At 40.9% G+C, this 22,200-nt stretch overlaps 2 protein-coding genes across 3 annotated transcripts; one reads left to right on the top strand and one right to left on the bottom strand.

The window, feature by feature from the left end:
• The first annotated feature begins 882 nt into the window (after positions 1 to 882).
• Positions 883 to 4,414, top strand: svip (small VCP interacting protein). Its single transcript, XM_071520210.1, has 4 exons — positions 883 to 1,361; positions 1,670 to 1,720; positions 2,485 to 2,598; positions 3,335 to 4,414. Exons 1-4 carry the CDS (start codon positions 1,299 to 1,301, stop codon positions 3,347 to 3,349), a joined length of 243 nt encoding a protein of 80 aa, XP_071376311.1. The 5' UTR covers positions 883 to 1,298; the 3' UTR covers positions 3,350 to 4,414.
• Positions 4,415 to 4,778: 364 nt separating this feature from the next.
• Positions 4,779 to 22,010, bottom strand: LOC139644745 (growth arrest-specific protein 2). Of its 2 annotated transcripts, none has more exons than XM_071520208.1 (8): positions 21,895 to 22,010; positions 17,129 to 17,290; positions 14,693 to 14,823; positions 11,527 to 11,671; positions 9,918 to 9,981; positions 9,570 to 9,768; positions 9,311 to 9,418; positions 4,779 to 6,469 (listed from the first exon to the last, which is right to left on the bottom strand). In XM_071520208.1, exons 2-8 carry the CDS (start codon positions 17,271 to 17,273, stop codon positions 6,260 to 6,262), a joined length of 1,002 nt encoding a protein of 333 aa, XP_071376309.1. In that variant the 5' UTR covers positions 17,274 to 17,290; positions 21,895 to 22,010; the 3' UTR covers positions 4,779 to 6,259. The 2 variants fall into 2 exon arrangements, with proteins under 2 accessions (XP_071376309.1, XP_071376310.1); XM_071520209.1 differs by having other exon boundaries at positions 11,527 to 11,668.
• Positions 22,011 to 22,200: the final 190 nt, after the last annotated feature.

Here is a 22,200-nt window from a genome sequence, read left to right as displayed (position 1 = left end):
ACCCTTAGGATATTGATTGTTGTCTATTGATTGGACGGAGTGGCTTTGGTGCTTCACTTCCCAGGCAAACAGTAATTCTCCTTAGTCTAGCCTACCTCTTGGAAGATGACTTGAAGCTGCCTTACATGCTGGACAACGACGCGAAAATATCCATTCTTCATATAGGATGGTTTGACTTGAATGTGATCATTTTGGCTTGCACAGACTGCATAGACTAACAGGATTAATTAGTGACACCTGTGGAATCTGTCATATGTTTATTGTGTATTTTGAAACGTTTTTTTTTTATGTAGAATCTTGGTAGTATCTAGTATGGTCTCATAGGCAGGATATCCCATATCACATGTTTAGAAAAAGAGAGATATGTCATAAGATTTTGTCATTTACCGTCCAGTTGGCCTGAAATCTAGCCATGTGTGTAGCATGCATGCATAAAGCGGAGGAGCCACGGGAAATATATTCTATAACTAATATTAGTCTCAGTATGGTCAGACCACACAGCACTATTGATCCATTAGTATGAACATTTACAGTCAGTTACACACCTCTCACCACAAGGTGGTAATGTTGGACCAGGAGCGTGCGTCTGTATCCACCCCTTGTCAGAAGCTATTGAGCTATGTTCAAAGTCATACAGTTACAAAATACCATTCTGCAATAATTGTGAACGCAGTGAACTAAACTAACTGTGTTTTAAATGAGATATTCATATATACTCTTTTTCCACTTAAGACTTATTAAAATGAAAAACAGCAGTTGCTTCAATACTCAGTGTTTAGGTAGCTAACGGTGAGACTTCTGCCACATACTGTGAAAAGCATTAGTAAACTGTTCACTACTCTGGTAATGTATTGAACATACCTTCGCAGATTAGCTAGCCGATTGAACACACTGACCAAAACAAACCCCTAGTGAGCAAATTATCCCAGACGTTTGACTGTCAAACAGCTATTTTCCAAATGTCGAGGCACTTTAACAAGAAGAGGTTCGAAGAGCAATTCATTTAATAGACGGCTTGCTGCATATGGGTGACTAGGCTTGTAGTAGTAGCCAGCTGTTAGCTAGAATGCTAACGTTAACGTTAACGTAGCTAACATAGCTAGATAACGTTAGCTAACGTTAACGTTATGCCACACGACCCACCAACAGCTGTTGGAACTAGAAGCCGCTGCTTCTGTTGCCTTAACCATTTGCGACACAAGTCAAAACTGGCTTATCAGCGAGTTAACGCTAGATAGCTAGCTAACCGAGACACTGACAACTGATTTTTACGTTGCTTTTTACTCGAATACCCAAGTATGGGGATGTGCTTACCGTGCCTTGGTGGAGCGGCAGACGACGTTGTCGTGACTCCAGATCCAGTAGGTTAACTAATAGTTACAACTTTTTCCACCAACACTGTCACAAATATAAGTTAGAATACATTGCTTCTGAATACGCCCAGTACGAAATCTGGATGGCTTCAAATTTATTACACATTTAACGTTATGTATCAATTTATCATTAGTACGAAAGCTGTAGGCCTTACTAGGCAATGTTTAGGAGATGGTGAGCGTCTCTTTAAACACTGGAATGTAAAGTATGCACGGGCCAGGCCTTACACCGTTATACTGTTCAGGATACTCTGCTACACTCCTGCAAGTTCAATACTTTTCTGTTTTCTTCACAGGACACAAGGAGACGACAATTAGCAGAGGCCGCTGAGAAGAGACAAAAAGAGGTAGCCTTAGTGCTTGTGTCCATTTGTCCATGAGTTAGGTGATAAAACACTGACAATACAATGTAATGCATACTGGGAGATGGAGGATCAGGAGGGACAGATGAAGTTAACTATTCACATACAGCTCATTCAACAGTTTTGCATCATTCTAGTGCACAATATAGACTTCTATAACTTTATATACACCCAGTCTATTCGAGGTAGATGCACTTCAGTAGTAATGTTTTATTATACAGAGAGTCATCTTGCAAACCCGTAAGAGACATGCAAAAGTTGTATCGAGGTAAGTAGACATGGGCCAAAACAGAGATTCCTCTTTTGGCTAGGTTAATCTTTTGGATTGGCTGACAGCACAACTATCACGTCTTTCTTCGCGCTGATTCACTGTTTTCATTTTTAGATCTCCCGTAAGACTATATGGAAATGTAAATCATTTCTCCTCAGCTCCTATCTTGCACCTTGACAATTCACATTTTCACCACACATGAAAGCACATAGTTTTTCAATGAGCAGCACAACACTATTGAAAATAGCTGCTCCATCCTTTGGCTGAATTGCCTTATTTGACAGTTGGCTTCTCTTTTGCTTGTCTTTTTGAATGCACCTTTTGCATTTTTAATCATTGGGCTAGAATAGTTGATTGAAACATGCTTACAAGTTTTAAAGACCACTTGCATCAACTTATAGCAGAAACAATGTTTAAAAGAATTGTTTTATGAGGTCCTTCCTGTTAGTGCTTTTTTGTGTGCCACCCTTTTTCTCAGACAACATACAGGGGTGTCAAAAATCCAGAAGCAGTTGAAAGGAAAAGGAAAAAACAGGAGGAGATTGAAAAACAGGCGATGACCACCTCTGTGTCTGGTGGTGGCGGGTTGAAGGTTAGTCTTATGTTGATGCCCAGACTGTGTGATCTCTACCTAAAGGGGACCATCACTCAATTTAAGAATTCATAAAGATTATTCCTATGGCCTAGGGCAGCCAGATGAGTACCTGTGAACACAGACAGCTCTCTCTTTAAGAATGAAACTTGCGATGTCATCAGACACACAGTCTGGAGATGCTCCAAGGACAATGAATGGGAGACCCACATAATATTTGAGTTTTTAAAGACCAAACACTTTTATTCCATAGTCTTTTTGTCAGTTCTAAACACCCGATGAGTGATCTCCCAGTCACAATATTTTATTAGGCTACAAACTTTTGGCCAAAAATCACTGTTCCCACTGAGTCCATTGAGCTGCCATTGGGCTGCTTACCTCCCAAGTCAATGCATTGTGTAAATAAACTGAAAAAAAGCATTTTCCTCCAGTCACCGTTTCCCAAGTCACTCAGTGAAGCAGGTCCAAATTTTATATCGGATGACATCACAAGTCTGAGTCTGTGCTCTCTGGTTTCTGGCTTTGAGTGAGAATTGTTACATATAATATTGAATTTTCCAAGACCAAAGGAAAAGCATATAGGAATTCTTAAATTGACTTCCTCTTTTAAAGAGACTCATGAAACATTTAACCTTCATTAATTCTTAGTTATTTCTAAATTCCCATTGAGGAGGGATTTGTTTCTCAGAGATTACAGATTGTTCTGATCATTTTTCTCTCTTTGCTTTTTCTGCAGTGGCAGGTGGGCTGAAGACCCTGAGGCTAAAACCCTGAAGTCTCGACTCTAACGTTAAAAACAACATGAAGTATTGCTGCAAGATGACTTGAAAGATGTTTGATATGCTGTCCAGTTTTTTTTATTTATAATTATTATCTTTTTTTGCCTACTTTATTGTCTTCTGAGGCAAACGCCTACAGTAGTCATGCATCATGCTAAACAATCTGAAGTGACTACGGACAGAACAGCTGGACTTGCCCCCTTGATGCCAAGTTATACAAGCCAGTTTGGACCTTTGGACCAGCCAGAGGCGACATGCAGTAATGAATAACAAACACACAAGAATAGGAGATGTGCTTGCTTACACATTAAGGTCAAGCAGTAACTCTGGCAACTGTCCTCATATCAAGACAGAGCGGTCCTAAACACTGAGGCTTTTATACTACAGTGTTTTTGTAGGTTTGCATACTAGAGGTTAGATATTTACATCCTTTAATGGCCACATTACTTTTTTATTTATTATGAGGTCTCTTAAAATCCGTTACTCAAAGGACACATTTCTAAGATAAATCACATGTTTACTAATGCATTTAAGTGCTTGTTTTAGAGTTAGTTTAAAAGCACACCCAATTTACATTCATTTCACCTCTTTGTGTTTGTTTTTCTCATTTACTGTTACAAATTGAGTTATTTGTTGCATTATTGAATTGTAATGTATGCAAAATACCTGCTTAATTTAAATGAGATGAAAAGTGGTATTTGTGAGTTGCCTTATGCCAAGCAGAAGCTTTTGTTAGACATATAAATTGCACACAGTTTGTCAGTATTGACTGAGAATTGTTTGGTGAATATTGAATATGCTGTTGTTCGAGTGGCTATATGTTGGGACTGACACTAAAATGGAAACAGGAAGAAACTGAAGGAAAGATTAAGTGAAACACATGGTGTGTATCTAGTGATGTACCTACTTTGACTTGACTTGCTTAATTGAGTGCTTCTTCTTACAACCCTCACTCGATCCTTTAATGCTTCCGGTGCTCTTGCCATTTTGTAGTACAGGAAATTTAGCCAATATTATTTGCTACAATAAATTACACTTCTGCTATTGTGTGGATTTCATGAGTAGATCTGCAGCTTTATGAAAGGTGGTGTTTTCATCCGCTGAGGCTTGTAGGGTGAAGAGCAGGGGCTCACAGTTTTATTACCATGAGGTACCACTTAAAAGGCATTTGACTGAGAATGCAGTAATGGCTAAGATTTAGATTTCGTCATTATGAACAATGCTAACTTTGAAACATAATAGTTTAGATTTATGATGGCTAATATGTTTTTAAATGAAGATTAGCATTTTCCTCTGCAGATAACATTTGAAATCAAAATTGACAAAATAGATGTTGAGAGGATTTAGGATTTGAGAATTTATTGAAATAATTTTAAATCAATAAATCAGAAATTGAGCTAATTTAAAGCACACATGAGCTTGTGGGATACTTAGTTCCTACTTACTGCATAGCCACTGATCACATACCAAACTTAACACCTTAATCTTAAATTTCCATGATAAAGTTGACAAAAGAATACATAAAATGAAAACAGTCTTGAATTGTCAAAGAAATAGTCCTGTAACATCTTATAACCAGGGAGTTTAGGTCTCTCATCACCATTACATGACTGAATTTGACAGAACTGAACATCACCTCTAGAGGTCAGTAAAGTACAACAAAAAGTAGTTGCAGAAGCTCAAATGAATCAATCTATTATCACTCATGAATCAATATTGTTTCACCTCAGCTGCATACATAGTACAGGCGATTGTCCACATCCTCACAATAGAAATAATGTAAAACAGGAGATATCCTAAATAATTAATAATCAATAAAAATGATAATAGTACAAAAAATGCATTGCATAGTTATTCAATATGTAAACAATCTAGCCGTTGCTAATCTTTTTGTTAGCCTAATAAGAAATGCCTTATAAAACAGCAGTGACCATTTATAACCAATGGTTGGTCTCCAGAGGGGAGGTGTGGGCTTAATGTGGCTTTGGTTTAATACACTTCTTTGGGTGATACGACTTCCACTTATTCTGCTAAAGCTCAAGTTAATAGGTGATAGTCTAAATTTGCAGTTTGAATGGAGTTCCCACTGGAGCCACCAAAGCAAAACTCATGGTACTGTAAGGCATTTTGGATAAAAGCATCCCCCAAATGGCAAATGAAAAAATAGGAAAGCTATACATCACTTTGGTAGAACATTTTCACTTTTAGCACACACACACACACACATAGGAATTAAATATAAATGGTTAACAAGGAATATTGGGTACCTGCAATCACCACCACTTACTTTAATTTGGAAAAGCTAGTTCTATTCTACTTCCCAGGTAATATTGTCATTCTGTTTCTAGTGACACTTTTGAAGAAGTAATTTTGCTTGTAACAAAGCTGGTAAAACGCCTTGGTGCCAGTGGTGAGGCAGATTACCTGGGAGAGCTTGAGCTTGAAAGCTACTACATTGTTCCAGACTGGTCCTGAAGGCATGTGTGCTAAAAAGTAAAAATGTTCTACCAAAGTGAATTATAGCTTTAAATACAGTTAGTGAATGAACAAACAATCCAAAGAAAATGTACAACTTCACTTACTCTCAATTTACTCATTACATTGTTAACAGTAAAGAAAGTTGTAAAGCTTTTTACTTTACAGTTCTGGTAAACTAAATAAAACATAACGTGGTTAAGGGCCTACCAGTATTTATCCCAGGCTTAATCTGATCACAAACCACCATTTGCATAAAATGTACTTTCCACGGATGCTTTCTGTAGCCATAACATGTATATGGACAGAGACGTATTATGTAGCCACTTCCACTAGCTAGAGAGTAAACAACAGCGAGAAATCATCCTCTTCATCCTTTTACGATCGCACTTTTGAGTCCCATGTCTTCACTTTTTGTTGCGGCAGTGGGCTGCCACCACCAGGTAGCTGTCGGTGGTGAGGTCCTTAATGTTGGGGGACTTGCTGCTGACGGGGGACATCTTGCCCTCCACCCGGGAGATCTGGAGCATGCGGCACGGGTCATGTTTCAGCAAGTAGCTCTCGAAGGTCTCCCAGCCTCCCCCCACACGCACCATCACATGCTTGTTGTGCAGCATCTGCAAAGGGGGGAAAGGGATTATAGTGCTTGTATTGGTTGTTGCTGGGCTCTTCCTCCTCTAGAGAACTCATGTCATTTCCTTGATTGAGGCTTTAAATCTCAGGCAGAAGGTGATGAATGAACAGCTAAGCATGGCTTTGATGTCGGATCTTGTTGACTGATGTGGAGCCCTCTGACTGGTTCATGTCCCAGGAGGGAGGCTTTCTCCATCTCCTCCCAGCCTAATGCCATGTAGAGCGGGCTGCTACCTGACACCTGGCTGCACCACACTGATAGATTCATCTCACTGTTTGATCACTGGGACTGCTGGAGATGTTTGTCAATGACACCCACCGACCGCACAGCACAAACAGAGTGAAAATGCATTTGGTGATATTGTTCTTCCATTGTGTAATTAACTGAACTAGTGATTGGTTTCCATAATAAAAGTATTCAGCTGATAGTCTTTATTTGGCTTTTCATCACTATTAAACACCAAACGCAGAAATTATACACTCTGCTTAACCAAGGATTTATATGCAGTGGGTTGCATTTTTATACCGCAACACTGCTAACTGCAACTACGTCTTTCAAATTACAACATTTGCTCTAAAATCTTGCCACCTGCTACATCAGGGTACATTCTCAGGGTCGGGTACCATGGCAACATCTCCCATAATAATAAATAGAAGAAGAAATAAAAGGCTCTGGTATACTGGCAGCTCAGACGCTTGCATTCCCCAGAGGCCCTGCATATAAAGCATGCCTGCCTCACTATGGAGCACCTCCACCCCCCCTCTGTCATCATTAACACGCCATTACACCTCTAATAAAACAAGCTCATTTACTGGTGTATCAGAATCCCCTAATCAAGAGAAATATGAAACAAAAACGTTATTACAAAGACGATTGGCTGATAAATAAAAACAGACCTGCGAGAGAATGATTCGGAAAGATATCAACGTTAACAGTTTGAGAAAAGCGGTACACTACCTCCTCAGATTGTCACCTAGAGTCCGGCCAGATATGAAGCTTTCTACCCTCCAGCGGCATAACATGCAACATTTATAAGCCTCTTAAAAGAATCAATCTAGGGGGCATTGGCAGGGCAGCGCTTCCAATCACCAACGCCGGGCCCCCAGGCTCTGTGACTGTGGACTTAATGGGCCTGTGTGATGGAGAGAGGTTTCAATCATGCTGCTATGGGACGAGGCCCCCGCCAGAGCCGACTCCTTCCTCAGCACCCCAGAGAGGGACGGGGGCCCGGGGCGGAGCTGGGCCAGCATTTTCTCACAAACAGTGTGATGTTACTCTGCTCCCTCGTTGCAGGTACAACTATCTTATTTATTCTAGGAACTGAGAAGGTCAGCCTCGCAGCTTTTACAGACTGTGCAGATCCTGTGCAGAGTATGGAATAGACCCCAGGCTCTTGTATCTATACCGCATGCCGCTGCTGTTCACACTCCACGGTTGCCGACTGACAGTGACTTGCCTTTACTGTATTCACACCTTTTCAGTGGAAGCAGCTGCTAGGGGGTAAAACCGCTTCAGGAATTTTAATTAGAGCATCTTCCCCAGTGAAGAGTGCTGGCTGAGAGACAAGAGTGGAATGGGGGGTTAACGCTTGCTTTGACCTGGTAAAACGGTGTACCGCACACACATACTTTAGTCTAAAAAATACACATGTAATGTAGAGGAGACAAAGACAGCAATAGACCGAGATAGTGAGCTTCTCACCATTTGTCCTTGGTTGCCCAGCAACGCACTGAACTGAAACATTCAGTCTTCAGTGGCGCACTAAATATAATATAAATATAATATAAATATTACATTGTCTGAATTACAAAGTATCTCATCGTAGTATGCCTCTGGCTGGGAAGACTTAAATCTTGGATTTTGGTGTTTGTGCTCAGAATGAATTTCAAGACATTGTTGTTTCCCTGAACCTTATAATGATTTGAGGTTGGTGGCTGTAATACAGCAGGCGAACAGCAGAGGACATCCAAGAGTGAATTCTCTTTTCCATGTCTGCACATCCTAAACATACACTCCACATGATTCACATTCCCAGAGGTGTGAATCCTGGTTTGGGTTGCCAAGTAACCAGGATCCCAAGGGTACCAATGCTACCTCACTAATCTGTATTAGCCTCCATTTATATTTCTCCAATAGCCCCTGCCCCTCCATTCAGAGAAAGTAAAGTAACATTTCCTGGACTAATAGATTCAGTGTGATTGTAAGCTAATGCAATGCCCAGTATTAGGTGATATGGCACAGTAAAATATTTTCCAAGTCGTAATAACTTGGTCATCTACCCATATGGAAATCTGAGGACATTATTTTCCCTTTATAGCCAGTGAACCACATTATGGCTGGCTGAAGATGGACATTGTTGGAATACCATTACCAGTAAATGAGACCTCACAGCAATGGCGCGCTCTCCAGAAACAATGGATGACTTTCATCCTGAAGCCAGCCCCAACTACATCAACATGCTGCCATATGCAGCGTGAACAGACACTGTATGAAGAGGAGTTTGCACTGAGATGTGAACCCTTATTGTTACTGAATTGAATTCAGGCCAGGACTTAAAAGTGAATAGAGTGGGTGAAAATGTGTTAGCCAAAATATAAACTCATCTAATTTGTGTCCATGCAAATAGAGGATTTTCTGTGTCCCTGTGTTATCCTGTAATCTATTAATCATGTAAAACAAGCAGGTAAAATCTCCACACTTGGCTTGGATATATTTTTACCCACCTTTCATGACATGTTTAAAAGCCAAATAATTTGCTAAAATCTGACTTTAAGTATATTTTAACCTCATGTTGTGTAATATGAAAATCTTATAGTATACCCACCCGGATGAAGAGCATCTTCTCTCCAACACGGTACCGACCCTGGGACTGCCTCTCTACGCAGAATTTATTTAGACACCTGCAGGGGGGATCATCAGCGATATTTCTTACCTGAAACACACATAAACATATATAAGTATATAGTGTATGCACAATGTTTCTGTATTATCTGGTTAATATCTTTCTGTTGAAAACCTTTGGTCACAATTTCACTGGTGAGGCCAAATTTACAAGCACAACCCGATGAGAACTGCTGACTTACAGCATCATCCAACAGCTTCCCTGTGCTCTTCTTGCTAGATATGCATTTGGTGGGAGAGGGGGATGGGGAAGGAGATGAGGAAGGAGAGGGAGAGAGGGGCGGAGCCGGGGATACAGGTGACGGAGGCGGTAGAGGCGCTTTCTCTTCCTGCTCGATCTCTTTCTCCAGTTTTATAAGCCCTGGCGGCTCCACTTTGTACCTAAAGCAAGGATAAAATAATAATGTCATCCCATCAGCTTAGCACTAAAAAAAGATTCACAAAATAATCTAAATAAGCGTGCAAAAATAGAATATGAAGGAATAGACTTTAATTAGCGAGGAGGGAAAATATCAAATACAGAACCTTACCGAGATGCTATCCTTCCCAACTCTAACAGACAGAGGCACACTTCTCGAGGCTGCTTGTGAAGAACTACAGGCAGAGAGAGAGTCTCAGAACAGGATATCCAGTCACTGTACAGTATGTAACATGTCAATGGTTATGAGTGGGAATGAGTGGCTGTTTGATGGAACAGGCACTGGCATGACAGCATGAATTGAAAATGATGCACATAAAGAATGAGTTCATGAACTTCATGCATCCAAATGTTCTGCTCCGCTGCAATCCTGCCCCAGATCAAATGAAAATCAGTGTTATTCAGACTTGGACTATATTCAGCCTTAAGGATTTAACCCTAACCTTGCCTAATGTCAGACTGGACAGTGAGAGTGGATAGGAGATGTACAATACATGTGACACACCACACCATGCATTACAGACAGGATAACCATCACATGATAGCAAACCTGGTGTTGTTACATCTACTGCTGAACTGATAAATCCATCCAGAGAAAGAAAAGGAGAGAAAGAAAGAATACGGTTGTCAGCCTTTGTTTTCTAAAGCATTTATGCAACATTTTGTATCACAATTACATATCTACTGCATTTGACTGAGGCTCCCATTGGCAAATGGGACTAGTTCAGTGTGGATAATACAGTGGGGTATATGGAACAAAAATGTAATGACAAATTACTGTTGTAAAACTATAGCTGACAATTTTGCCTCCTGTAACTACACTGTGAGTTTGAAATGTTGCCTGTGTAACATGGCCTCCAGAGTCAGATGATTTGCATAGTTTGTATTTCTCAAGTGCTTAGTGATGGTCGGCCAACCATTAGTCAGAAATTAGGAGAATGCACAAACATTCTAGGTATTCTGTTACTGGCAGGGTCATATACTGTATATCTGTCTGTATGGACAGTATTTTAGCCCAGGCACATGCCTATCATATCTGCATGCATATTCCATTTAAATTATACCCAAAGAATGACAATCTCTGCAGTAGATCAGACAGACATCAGAATATGCTCTGAGTAGTGAACATGGAAGAGAGCAAAATGTCCCTACTGCATGCTGAGGGAAACATTTGCATAGGGTTGGCCTACTTTCCCACTAACTCACACCCTACTGTCTGTGCTCCCTTTGTTTTGCACACACACACTGTTCAAGATGCACATGTCCCTTTCGTCAGGTAGAGACACACCGAGTGCTCCCAGCAGACCGCTGTCCTTGTGAGTATTGTGCGGATGTCAAAGGAGTTGAAGCACAGCATGGGGAAGCGAGTCCTCTGGGCCACAGAGGGGAGGAGAAGGAAGCACAGAGTAGAGTCAGTGCCGTGCATCCTGCCTGATCCTCTACCTGTTTAATCAGGCCATTCACAAAGAGATAGCAATCTGAGCCCATTTCCCTGGCAGTGCCAGTGACAGCTAGGCCAACAATGCCATATCTCTGTAAGGAAATCCAAACCTGTGAACTAGCCTGTTTGTCCTCATCATGATCTTTTAGCACACTGATGTTTATGGTAGAATCCCTGTAGAAGTCTCATAGAGTTCTACAATGTTATTCAAGGTACCAACCCAACAAACTGCCACAAAAACACTCTAATAGCAAAGTAACAGCAAAACATGCACACTCACCTAAACCCTCTGACTCGAACAAACAGGTGTCTCCGACCCCGACCTGACGACACCAGGCCAGGAAGTTGGCTGTGTTGTCCCGGGCAAAGAAAGAGCCAGAGGGAGCACTTTTCCGACATGGTATCCTCTGATTGGGAATAGTCTGCTGGATAGCAAATGTCTTGATGTCAGCACGTACACATCTACATATGTAACATCTGAAAATCAAACTAAGATGGAGGAAACCTCGTAACTTTCAATAATCAGTAGAACTTGGACAGCGAGAGTAACTGAAATCCATAGCATCTGAACATGAGCTTTTACTTTGTGTTTGACAAGGAAAAAACAACCAAGTCCACCAATGTGAGTGGTCCAGCCCAACCCCCAGAGTTTCCACCAAAACACAGAGCCATACACTCTTTATCGACACAGATTTCTTCTCCATCTGCTGAGGCTCTGGTTTCAGCCCAGGATCAAGGACCTTTTCCGTTCACAGATCAATATGGGAGATGGCGGGTTAGAAAACCAGGGCTACTTTACCAGGCCTTCTATAATTTGGGATCGAATGACACGCTTATGGGTTTCAGCCCCCACACGGTCTGTACTGGGAGATTTATGCGTCTTGCTGTGGTTTTATACAGGATATGTGCGTCTGTGCTATGAGAAAGGTGCGATGAGGTCATTCTGGAAATATGCAGTCTTTTGTGGGGATTTTTCCTTTCTTTCCAGGCTCTCCTGGCTTTTCTGGAATCCTTTCTGTTGTTGAATTACTTTGCATTCCTGGTGAAATAATGCTGCCTGCATTGCCACATATCGTTTGGTCAAGCAATTAGCATGACATGTTATTATTTCTGCTGTGGCTTGCTGAATTACCTGCGCCTTTACGTGTCTATTAACTGCATAGAGCTAACAGAGGCTTTGGAAGACGTTAGATTTAAATGGATGGGAACCAATGATGCCAGCAATAAAATGAAAGCACATGGAAGTATTTTGCTTGAAAAAACGATGACGGTCACAAATCACATCAATTTCTTTCACTCAGGAAGAATATAAACCTTATGATTGATACAGACTTACTGCACATTCACAAACCGTCTCTACCTTCACAGCTGTACCTGCACTAATGCATTCGATCAGAACTTATTACATTTTTAGTTATTGCGTTACGGCAATAAATTTGAACAGCAAATGCGGTGCTCCTATTTAACTTGGCACATGGAAATAATATGGAGAGCAAAAATGATCGTCTCTATTCATCTATGATTGATCTTGATTGATGTAAACATGTGGGAAGACGTGTGAGAGGCAGCATCCACATGATAAATCACACAAAGTGTGATTTATAATTTGCTGGAATCACTTAGCAGCACTCTCTACACACCACACCGACTTATAATGGGACTTGAAAGCAAGCCAGAACCGCTCTTTAAAGTGGTAATTTTAACAGTATACAACTATTTCTGTCTACAATGGCACGATAAGCTGATGAGACAACAATTATTTGACATTAAATTGGAAAGCAGGAATGGCTGATGGCTGGAAGATGAAGTACAGTATCTCAAGCATGGAGAACACGATTAATCTTTTATGGCTTGTTACATTTAAAGGGCTTAATGAGAGCTGTAAGATGAGACAACATGGACAAAAAGTAATAAATCATGTGCCTTATAAAACACCACAATGCAACTCTGTTTGATTTTGAAGCCTGTTAAAAACATGACTAAGAGCTTTGACTGCAGTGGGTCAGAGCCTTAATATCCTCTGAGGTAGGTCACCCAGTTATAGGTCAGGGTGGACCACTCTCTCTCCCCTTCAAACAAACAGCCTCACACCATTTCTTCTGAGGCTCCTATCTGTCTGAGGACTCCTCTGCTCCCTCTCCCTTGGCCTCTTCAATCAATAGGCTCCTCTATTTCAGTAGATCCTCTCCAGTCCCACGGCCATTGACCTCAAGTATTTCCACACATCTTTGCTGCTACACTCACACTGGGATCAGGAGACCCACCATCATCAGCAAAGTAATGCCTCATTGCAAACATGAACAACGTTCACTGAAGAGCCAACAAAAGAGTCTTTTGCTTCGTTTCCTCCTCTTGAAAAATGACCTAACCACTATCCCTGGTGTTAAAACCCTATAATGGCTCTAGGGAACTTCAAACATTTAAACAAATGGCAATGAATTAAAAATATTCCTGTGACTTTTTAGTTATTTCCTGAAGACATCAAAACATAGCTTTGAGTCAAAACATGCACTGAAACTGATATGGGGGGAATCTAAGTATTTGCCCTCTGACCTGTTTGTTTTCTTGGGCATTGTGTAGTTTACTTGGGTTGAATTACAGATAAATACCCGCTTGCAAGGTTCGGCTTAATCTTATAAAATTCATCAAACCTTCACTCAAAGCGCACAGAAATGAGCATAAAGTTGTTTTGCCAACTCTCGCAGGGGGATACATGACTCCATCGGTTAATCGAACTCAATCAACAAACTGCATTTCAGGCACAGGGGAAAATCAAATGTAATGCTAAAGAGTCACATAATATTTCAGTTAAACAGTGTTTTCAGAGTGCCTCTCTTCCAGGGATTACATCACTAGGTTATGATATTGATATTTCGTTAAGATTGGTGGAGGTATTTTATACGGGTAACTTTTATTGATTTTATTAAGACAGGGAAACCTAATACTGGGACATAGCTGGACTTAGGCCAATACACAAATTTGATGATTCAGCTTAAGTGAGTGAGATTCTATCAAACTTCAATACTGTCTTCTCTGATTGGCCAGGACCATATAAATCATCACAGTAAGAAATACAAGGATAACCCCCTCCTGTTGCTTCAATGGGTCATTTATGTGGCAATAGAAATAGTCAAATATGAAACCAAGGATTTCATAATTGGATACTATTAAAAACATACTGAAAACACAAAATATATCTTACGTACTATGTCTGGGTTTCACAGTCTTTCATAATCAGACAGGGGAATTATTAAAATAGTTGAGAGCAACGATATATGGCAGTCAGTCTGATTTAATGATGTTTCCCCTCTCAGAAACAATCGTCTTTCAAATCATTCAAAGTGGAAGTTGGTCCACAAAAACTTTGAGCAAAGACTCGGCTCCCAGACTGGTGTTGTCATTGTAACCGTTATCATGCCAGACTACTGTAATCAGCTTCTCAGTACCTTGCTGTTGCCAAGAGCAGGCAGGTCTCCATTACTCTGCCTGAACTTCTCCTGCAGTGTCTCAGCCAGCTGGCACAACAGGAACCCATTGTCTAATCGATCCATGAAGCTCTCAGCTGTGATTTCCAAACCTGAGCAGGGAACAGGTAAAGAAAGCAGAGAATCCTGTTTGGCAACACAGTAAATATGATTCTGAAATGATAAAAGACCTAATTTAAAAAATATTGTGCATATCATAGTATAATGAAATCAAACATTGTCTCCAATCCATTCCCAGTCTGAGCTGAACTTTATGCAGTGTTGCCTAAGGCTCATACAAATAGCTTGTCTGAATGAGCTTGGCTTCTGCTATTGGGTTTAGGCAGCTGTGCAGCAGCCAAATGTTCATATACTGTACTGTAACACATGACCGGGGAACGGCGGAGATTTTCTAATAGTACACCACACAGTAACAAAGACAAAGTCAGATGAAAAGGGGCCATCTGATTTTGCACAGTAATGCTTCATTATCCCACACACTTGCAGAGATAGATTGGTGATCAACATGTGGTGTCCAGTTGACTGACTTCCAGACGACCATTCTTTCTCAGTTAGATCATTCTGAAATAGGAGGTGGTGGCAGGGGGGTGTCTGTGGAAAGAAACTGGAGAGATTTTTTTTTCATCTCTTTTCTGTTTCTTATAGGAGGAGGGGGCTGGGGGTTCAAGGTTTAATGAGTTCCAAATGTTGTAATTGAGCCCAGAAAAGGAGAGATTGAAAGCTTGAGAAATACTCAGTAAGCTCCCGTCGTATGCTCATACTATCCCTTCCTTCCCACTGTGTGAGGAAAATATATTCCAGAAGCTCTAAAAGAAACATTTAAAGTCAAATACTCGGCCGTATAAATTGCTCAGTCCCTCTATCCTCCCATCACAACAACAATATGACTCATCTGTATAACCAAGCATCCACCTCCCACTCAATCAGTGGACTCATCCTTATTCCTCCCACAGTACACACAAGCGCTGCTCCTCCCATCTGCAATAGTAAACCCTGCTAAGCATATCAGCACCTTCTTTCTTAGGATTTAAAGGTACAAAAGACTAGTAGTCTAACAAGTCCACCTACAAAACTGTTTTTTTTTTTATCTGAAAGAGCTTTCACAATTTCTGATTATTGGCAAAGCCATAAAAAAGAATGACAACATGAATGACTTAAACTAGTTTGGTATTGTGTATTTACTGATAGCACATGGCTAAATAAACAATGTGCTTGTGCTTCTGTTTTCTTTTGTCTCTGATCCTTGTCCCGCAGGCCAGAGGTTCCTGCTGCAGCTGGCTCCAATGCAAACAGATAGACTGAGATAGGGAGAAACAGAGATAGCGATCCAGAGCTGATGTGTTAATTGGAAACATGTCATGAAACTTTATTCACGTGCAATCAAGAGTTAGTTAGAGTTAAGTTAGAGTCTATGAATTCAGATCAGCTCAACAGAATGGTTCATGCATTCGTGGAGCGACTACATTGTTGAATGACTGCACTATACAGAGTGATTTATTATGCAGTAGCGACTTTGTACGAAGCTTCTGCTGATGCTCCCTGCACTGCTTATTCCTCACTACTGGCTGTGCATTATTTGAGCACTGTTAATGATGCCCATTATTCAATTAAAGCAAGTCTATGGGAGCACAGGCGAAAGTGGGACGCGCTCCACACCTTCTAGTGACTTTAAAACAGTTTGTAATGAACTTCAGATTGATTCCAGACCCCTGAGGATGCCTTCCAGTTCAACTGATGTCAAAGATATGGAAATTATTGTCTGGAAAGGAAAAGTTCAGGATTTTTCAAAGTGTAACTTATTGATCACTAACCAAGCTCCATCAGCACCAGCCTCCTGCATTTATTAGCAATGTTAGTGCAAGTCTGTGGGACATGAAACCATCCATTTACTGCCATTAGCAGTCACAATTGCAAGAATAAGAAACAGAACTATTTGAAAAGACTTGTGAGGATTCTGAAAGAAATTATTCCATTCCTGACTGACTGCACTGCCGAAAGGAGGCTGGTGCCTAAGATACAAACCCCCCTGCAGGAAAATGTTTTGAATGTCCAAATGTCTAAATGCGGGGGCATTATTAATGACAAATCCTGATCTTTCCCTTTAACTTTAATAGCAAACAACTGCGAAATGAGATCTCAGTGCCCAAGGTTAAAGTAAACATGTGAACAGGATACAGACCTACTTTGGCTGTGTAAATCAGCAACATTTTTGCTACTTGGACTAAACCTACAAAAGTCAGCTGTCTTGTATGCTGTCGTAACCCTGAACTCTGCTGAATTAGCCTCCAGTGACAGAAATTCCACATTGATTAGCGAAGTAAAAACATTTAGGGAGGGAGTATTCCCAGTATGGATAGTCAAATGTACAGTGTGTGTATCAGCTACATTGGAGCTTACCAAGCATATTTGTGAGCCACAGGGCCAGGTCTTCCTTCATGGGCAGCAGGCTGGCCTCGTGCCGGCTGGCCAGCCACTGGCTGTACTGCTGCATGTCTGTCAGGCCCGGGCCGCTGGGCTGCTTCGGGCTCAGGGAGCTGCACATGGTTCCCTGTCGATGGCCTGAGGACGGGGAGGAGGAAGACAACACACACCACACACACAAGGACCGGTCACAGGCACAGTGTGAACCTTCAGTGCGGAATTTCAAGCTTCGAGTTTCAGACAAATGAGGACAGAACACAAAAAAAACTGACAATGTTATTTTATCTTGCATCCAGACTTATCAAGCTTATTTTAGGATTTTTTTTAGGATTTTTTTGGTGAAATCATCTCACTGGCAGACAATTTTACCAGTTTCAACAAATTTGACTGTCTTCCAGGATAATGACACTTGTTTCAGGACATTTACTTGGTAAAAGTGAAATTGTCTTGGAGAAAGTTTCTTGTTTCAAGATTTTCTTCATTGTTTTAATGATTTCTTGAAATAAGTCATATTGGCAAGTATCAAGTGAAATTTATTGAAACCAGCAAGACTATCTGCCAGTGCAGTGAACCCTAACCCCTAACCCTTTGACTATAAACATCACAAAAAAAAGCTTGATAGATCTGGAAACAAGTTAAAATCACTTGACAGCTTGCCATTTTTTGCAGTGAAGTGGACATTTTTGGAACATTTTTGTTTTCAGTTTTTTCTTCAATGACAGTTAACTTTCAGGGCCACTATTCCCTAGAAGAGTAGAGAGGAGGGGGGTGCATGATTACAGGAGGGGGATCAGAGCGCTATTGTCCTCCTGGCCAAGTCCTGGGCCAGTCGTGGCCGTGGCCTGGTGTGGTTTACAGTGCACCTAATGACATGGAACGTTCTCAGGGACCCTGACAGCCTCGCTCCTACTCCTCTCTCCCACTGACAACGGCCTCTTTTATACCAGCCAGATTCGTACAGTAGGACTTCTATTTGACAAACCCAGGAGATGAACAGAGAGCAGTCTCACCATGCTATCTATATAATACAGCCTAAACCGCAGCGCCCCAGCCGGTCCAATCAACACTGTAACAGCCCTTAACATCACCCAGCATGACAGAAACACTGCATTTGGAATCAATATTCAGAGCAATATTTGACAACTGCTTATTGCCTGTGAAGTCATGAGTAAATGAGGCATTGCTCATAGTCTTTCCCAATATCATGCTTTGCCAAACATTCATCGTATGAGCAATAATGAGAAAATCTAACATTTCACTCCAGTGTCACTCCATTAATAGATTTACTGCCGAGAAGAGTGAGTAACTGATAAAACAACTGGGCACCAGATGTAAGACCTGAGCAGACGAAAAAGAAAACATCAACAACTCTCCAGTTTATTTTCACAGTTTAAAAGCTGGGCTGCTGGGCTTATTTCTCAAAGCACACACTGACATGGTGAAGGTCTATAAAGACCGTATGCTATGCAGACATGGAGGAGACAATTTCAAGGCTTGAAGATAGTGGCATCACAAGGCTACTGCTCATTTTCCCAAGGGTCACATTACTCCAGAGGTTATAATGACTGACTGTGCCGACTGTTTAAACAGGAGACAGCTTCAGTTTAAGAAAATAGCAGAAAATGGGCTAGGATCATTTTCAGAACTCTCTTTAAAAAATGTTTCTTTTAAGAAGTGGTTCACAATATAACAGATGACATATTAAATCCATGAACTAACACCGGCATCTTAACTTTGATACCAATTGACCAATGATACAGATTAGAACAGAGATGACATTTATGTTGATTATGAATTCATTTAGTCATTTAGGCTTCTAAAATGCATGTGAATCATATTAAGAAGGTATGATTCACTCTCCCTGACTCCACTGTCTCCTCCTTCTTTACCAATTCATCTCAAAATATAACACGTCTTCTTTGTTTGGGCCAAGTTAAAGAAATTGAAAGTGGGACCAACAATCTGCACTACTTAACTATGAAATCTGATTGCATCTAAGTCAATTGATTTCCTGCCTGGACTCCTACTCGCACATCTTTATATAGAACATTCCCCACTGTAGGCAAATAGCAATAGGATGTTTAATGCAAATTGCAAGAAGATCTTATTCAAACAAGGATGTGAAACTGCCATGAGCGATTAGTTCATGTTGTATGAGGGCTGAAAATTTTCTCTGAATACCAAGGGAGTGTGACACAATGTGGGGAATCTGACCTTTACAGCTGAACAACATTTCAAGGTCTTTTTGGAGTTGGCTGTGACCAAATTGCACCGTGGTGCAACACTGGACGTTAGGACCTTGATGTCCAGCCAAGGTCATCTTATCTTCCTGAACACAACAGCTCCTCACTACCCGCACACCCGAAACACTGGAGCTCTGCACCGACACACAGGTGCTACATTCCCATGTCCGCTGAGGTGCAGGACTGACAGAACAAGGGCACTGGGACAGCCTCTCATACAAGCCCCATTCACTGATGTTATGGGTGAACACAGGGAAAACTAAACTGACTTAATAAATTGTCTGTTTCTGATGTATCAAGGGTTTAGAGCGGAAGGAGGCGTGACAGTTTTCTAATTTTACAGCAGAGCAAAACCAAAACTTTACATGATTGCACCTTTTTATTTAAAACATAACATGACCTATTAACCAAATTTAACCTAGGGTTTTCAATTGAGTCTTTTGGTTTTTTCACTTTGTTTTCATTTTTGTTACAAATGTGTTCTTCTGACCATCAGATAGAGCTCAACAAGAGCTTTCCAATGATTCTAATATTCATTTTCGGCCTATATGTAACTCAAACCAAACCCTTGATATATACAGTATGATGTCATATCTGCCAATGGTCAACATAGCAAGAACCCTTTCCAGCCAATAGGAGCTCTGTTTTATGAAGATGTAACCTCCAATATTTCTATTAATTGTATTTGTACACATATTTTTATGTTATATATTCTTTGCTGCTGCACTGACCCAGTTTTCCAATTGGGGAATCAGTAAAGTTAATCTTGACCTTAATGTTAATCTTAACACATATGCTTGTTTCTTACATAATTATTCCTGTTGGTTCCCCTTGCTTTTTCCCCAAGACTTAGTCCTAAAGAAACAGCCATCTGTGATTAAACATACCTGGTTCCTCTCACCCCGCTGCAGCCTGACCTCTTCAACTACGGGGCAAGAGTCTCGTCCCGACCCACCAGCATCACTCTGGAATATTAGGCTTTCTGCAGTGTGTATCATCCCCTAAACCTATCGCTTTATCTGTTGTTTTTGATTTACTAACCTCTTAGCACAAAGATATTCAAATATACATTTCCTCAGTGTAAAAGCATGCCAAGGCCTCTTCATGACCCTCAGTAAAGCAGTCATAACATACCACAGTTGGCTCCAGATCACTCCAGGAGAGGACTATGGATGGGAATTTCGACTGCTGAGTCACATCAATTAGAAAACACAAGAGACACTCTGTCCCTCTAACCCTCGCTGCCCTTCATTCCTCTCGCCTCCACAACAGAAAACTGATCTGGAGGCTGACTAGTCCAATTCGACAGGGGCTGAAGCTCAATGTTTACACTGCAGATAAGTACATTGATGAGTGGTATATTCAGGTTTCATGTATTGTAGCGGTCAGTGGCCGAGGAAATACAAAGTGTCCAGTGAGAAAATGTAATTGATAGTGGGTTTAAATATTTGGGAATTGTTATTAGGCAAAATTTAGCATTTCAACCAGTATCCATACTAACACTACAGTAGGCCTATAGCATTGAACTTGGATTATGGCTGTTTATATATCCACAGTATCATATCACACATTCCAGTAACACTGAAATAGTAATGTGATCTCATGTTTATTAGTGCACCATATGGAATGTCATAAATCCTGTGCTGATTTATTCCAGACTAAATAAATTACGTGGTTATCACATAGGCTGGGGCCTCCTGTAATACACACCCTACCAACAAATACCATTTCAGTCAGATAGTATATCAGCAACTAATTTATTTACATATTACAAACTACTTCCTGTACCATATACAAATCTTTTGGTACTATCTTGTGCAGTGAATGTGTATGTAGGCTGGAGTATTGACGTGGTGTTGCCACTACTGTGTTCAAAATACCAGGCAACGCATTTCATTTACAACTGTAATAACATTTCAAAGCTGTCTCCTCGTTTACAACTGTCGCAAATAAAACAAACCACAGCAGACTGTCATTTCACCATACTGGAAACAGGATCAAAGAACAATGTCTGATGGGTTATGACTGCAAGCCAACTGAACACCCACTAAAACCTATAAAATGACTGAGCTCACTAACTGCATTTCAAGAAAATATTTCACATTTTGTTTAATTGAAGACGGGTTGAATGACTTTAAACTGAAATGTAAAAAAGCGAGAATAGAGCTTATTATTATTATTGTTATATAACACATGTGCTGTTGTGGAGAAAAAGAAAGAGTTAATGCCTCAACTTTTGTCTAAGTTGATACAGAGTCTGTTGACACATCAGACCGTGCAGCGCACACCCCTCTTGTGATTAAACCCATAGGACTGCGAAGAGCTCAAAGAGTCGACGATAAGGATATTAGAATAATGTGCATCTCCCCCCCCACACACACACACACACACGCAAAGTGTGTAAAGACATTCAAAGGTTTAAGACTCATTTCATAACAAGAAAGGAGGGGAAATCTCTTGCATATTGCCAATATGATAGAAAAATCTGCTCGTGCTCACCCTGCGGTTCAGCTCGTTGGTGCGCACCTTCCTCTCGCTCGTCCTCTGAACTCCTGGATCCCAATATTCATGCTTTTCACAGCGGTGCACCGACCCACAGGTTAGGCGTCCAAAACATTGAACCAATGTAGACGGGGGCAGCGTCTCTCTCTGCGCATTTGCACAAGGATCTGACTTCACACACACACACACACACACTGCTGATGGGAGGGAAGTTTGATCCTGCTGGCAATGCCTCCCTCCTCTCCCCTCTTTGTGTTGCCTCAATATGACATTTCTTGACTTAACTCAGCAGTCCAACCCGGG

This window comes from Centroberyx affinis, unplaced genomic scaffold (assembly GCF_046629955.1).
Source record: "Centroberyx affinis isolate AG114_WGS23_722 - 3 ecotype Tasmania unplaced genomic scaffold, CSIRO-AGI_Caff_v1 ptg000779l_1, whole genome shotgun sequence".
Classification (NCBI taxonomy): Eukaryota; Metazoa; Chordata; class Actinopteri; order Beryciformes; family Berycidae; genus Centroberyx; species Centroberyx affinis.
The sequence above is the reverse complement of the archived record's forward strand: the minus strand, read 5'-3'. Positions and strand labels throughout refer to the sequence as shown.

Coding starts and splice junctions, on each gene's coding strand:
- svip (XM_071520210.1), top strand. CDS start 1,299: ATGGGGATGTGCTTACCGTGCCTTGGTGGAGCGGCAGACGACGTTGTC. Junction 1,362..1,669: donor TTGTCGTGACTCCAGATCCA/GTAGGTTAACTA, acceptor TTTTCTTCACAG/GACACAAGGAGACGACAATT. Junction 1,721..2,484: donor CTGAGAAGAGACAAAAAGAG/GTAGCCTTAGTG, acceptor CCTTTTTCTCAG/ACAACATACAGGGGTGTCAA.
- LOC139644745 (XM_071520208.1), bottom strand. CDS start 17,273: ATGTGCAGCTCCCTGAGCCCGAAGCAGCCCAGCGGCCCGGGCCTGACA. Junction 11,672..14,692: donor CTGCTCTTGGCAACAGCAAG/GTACTGAGAAGC, acceptor TTTGCTATCCAG/CAGACTATTCCCAATCAGAG. Junction 9,419..9,569: donor GGAAGCTGTTGGATGATGCT/GTAAGTCAGCAG, acceptor TGTGTGTTTCAG/GTAAGAAATATCGCTGATGA.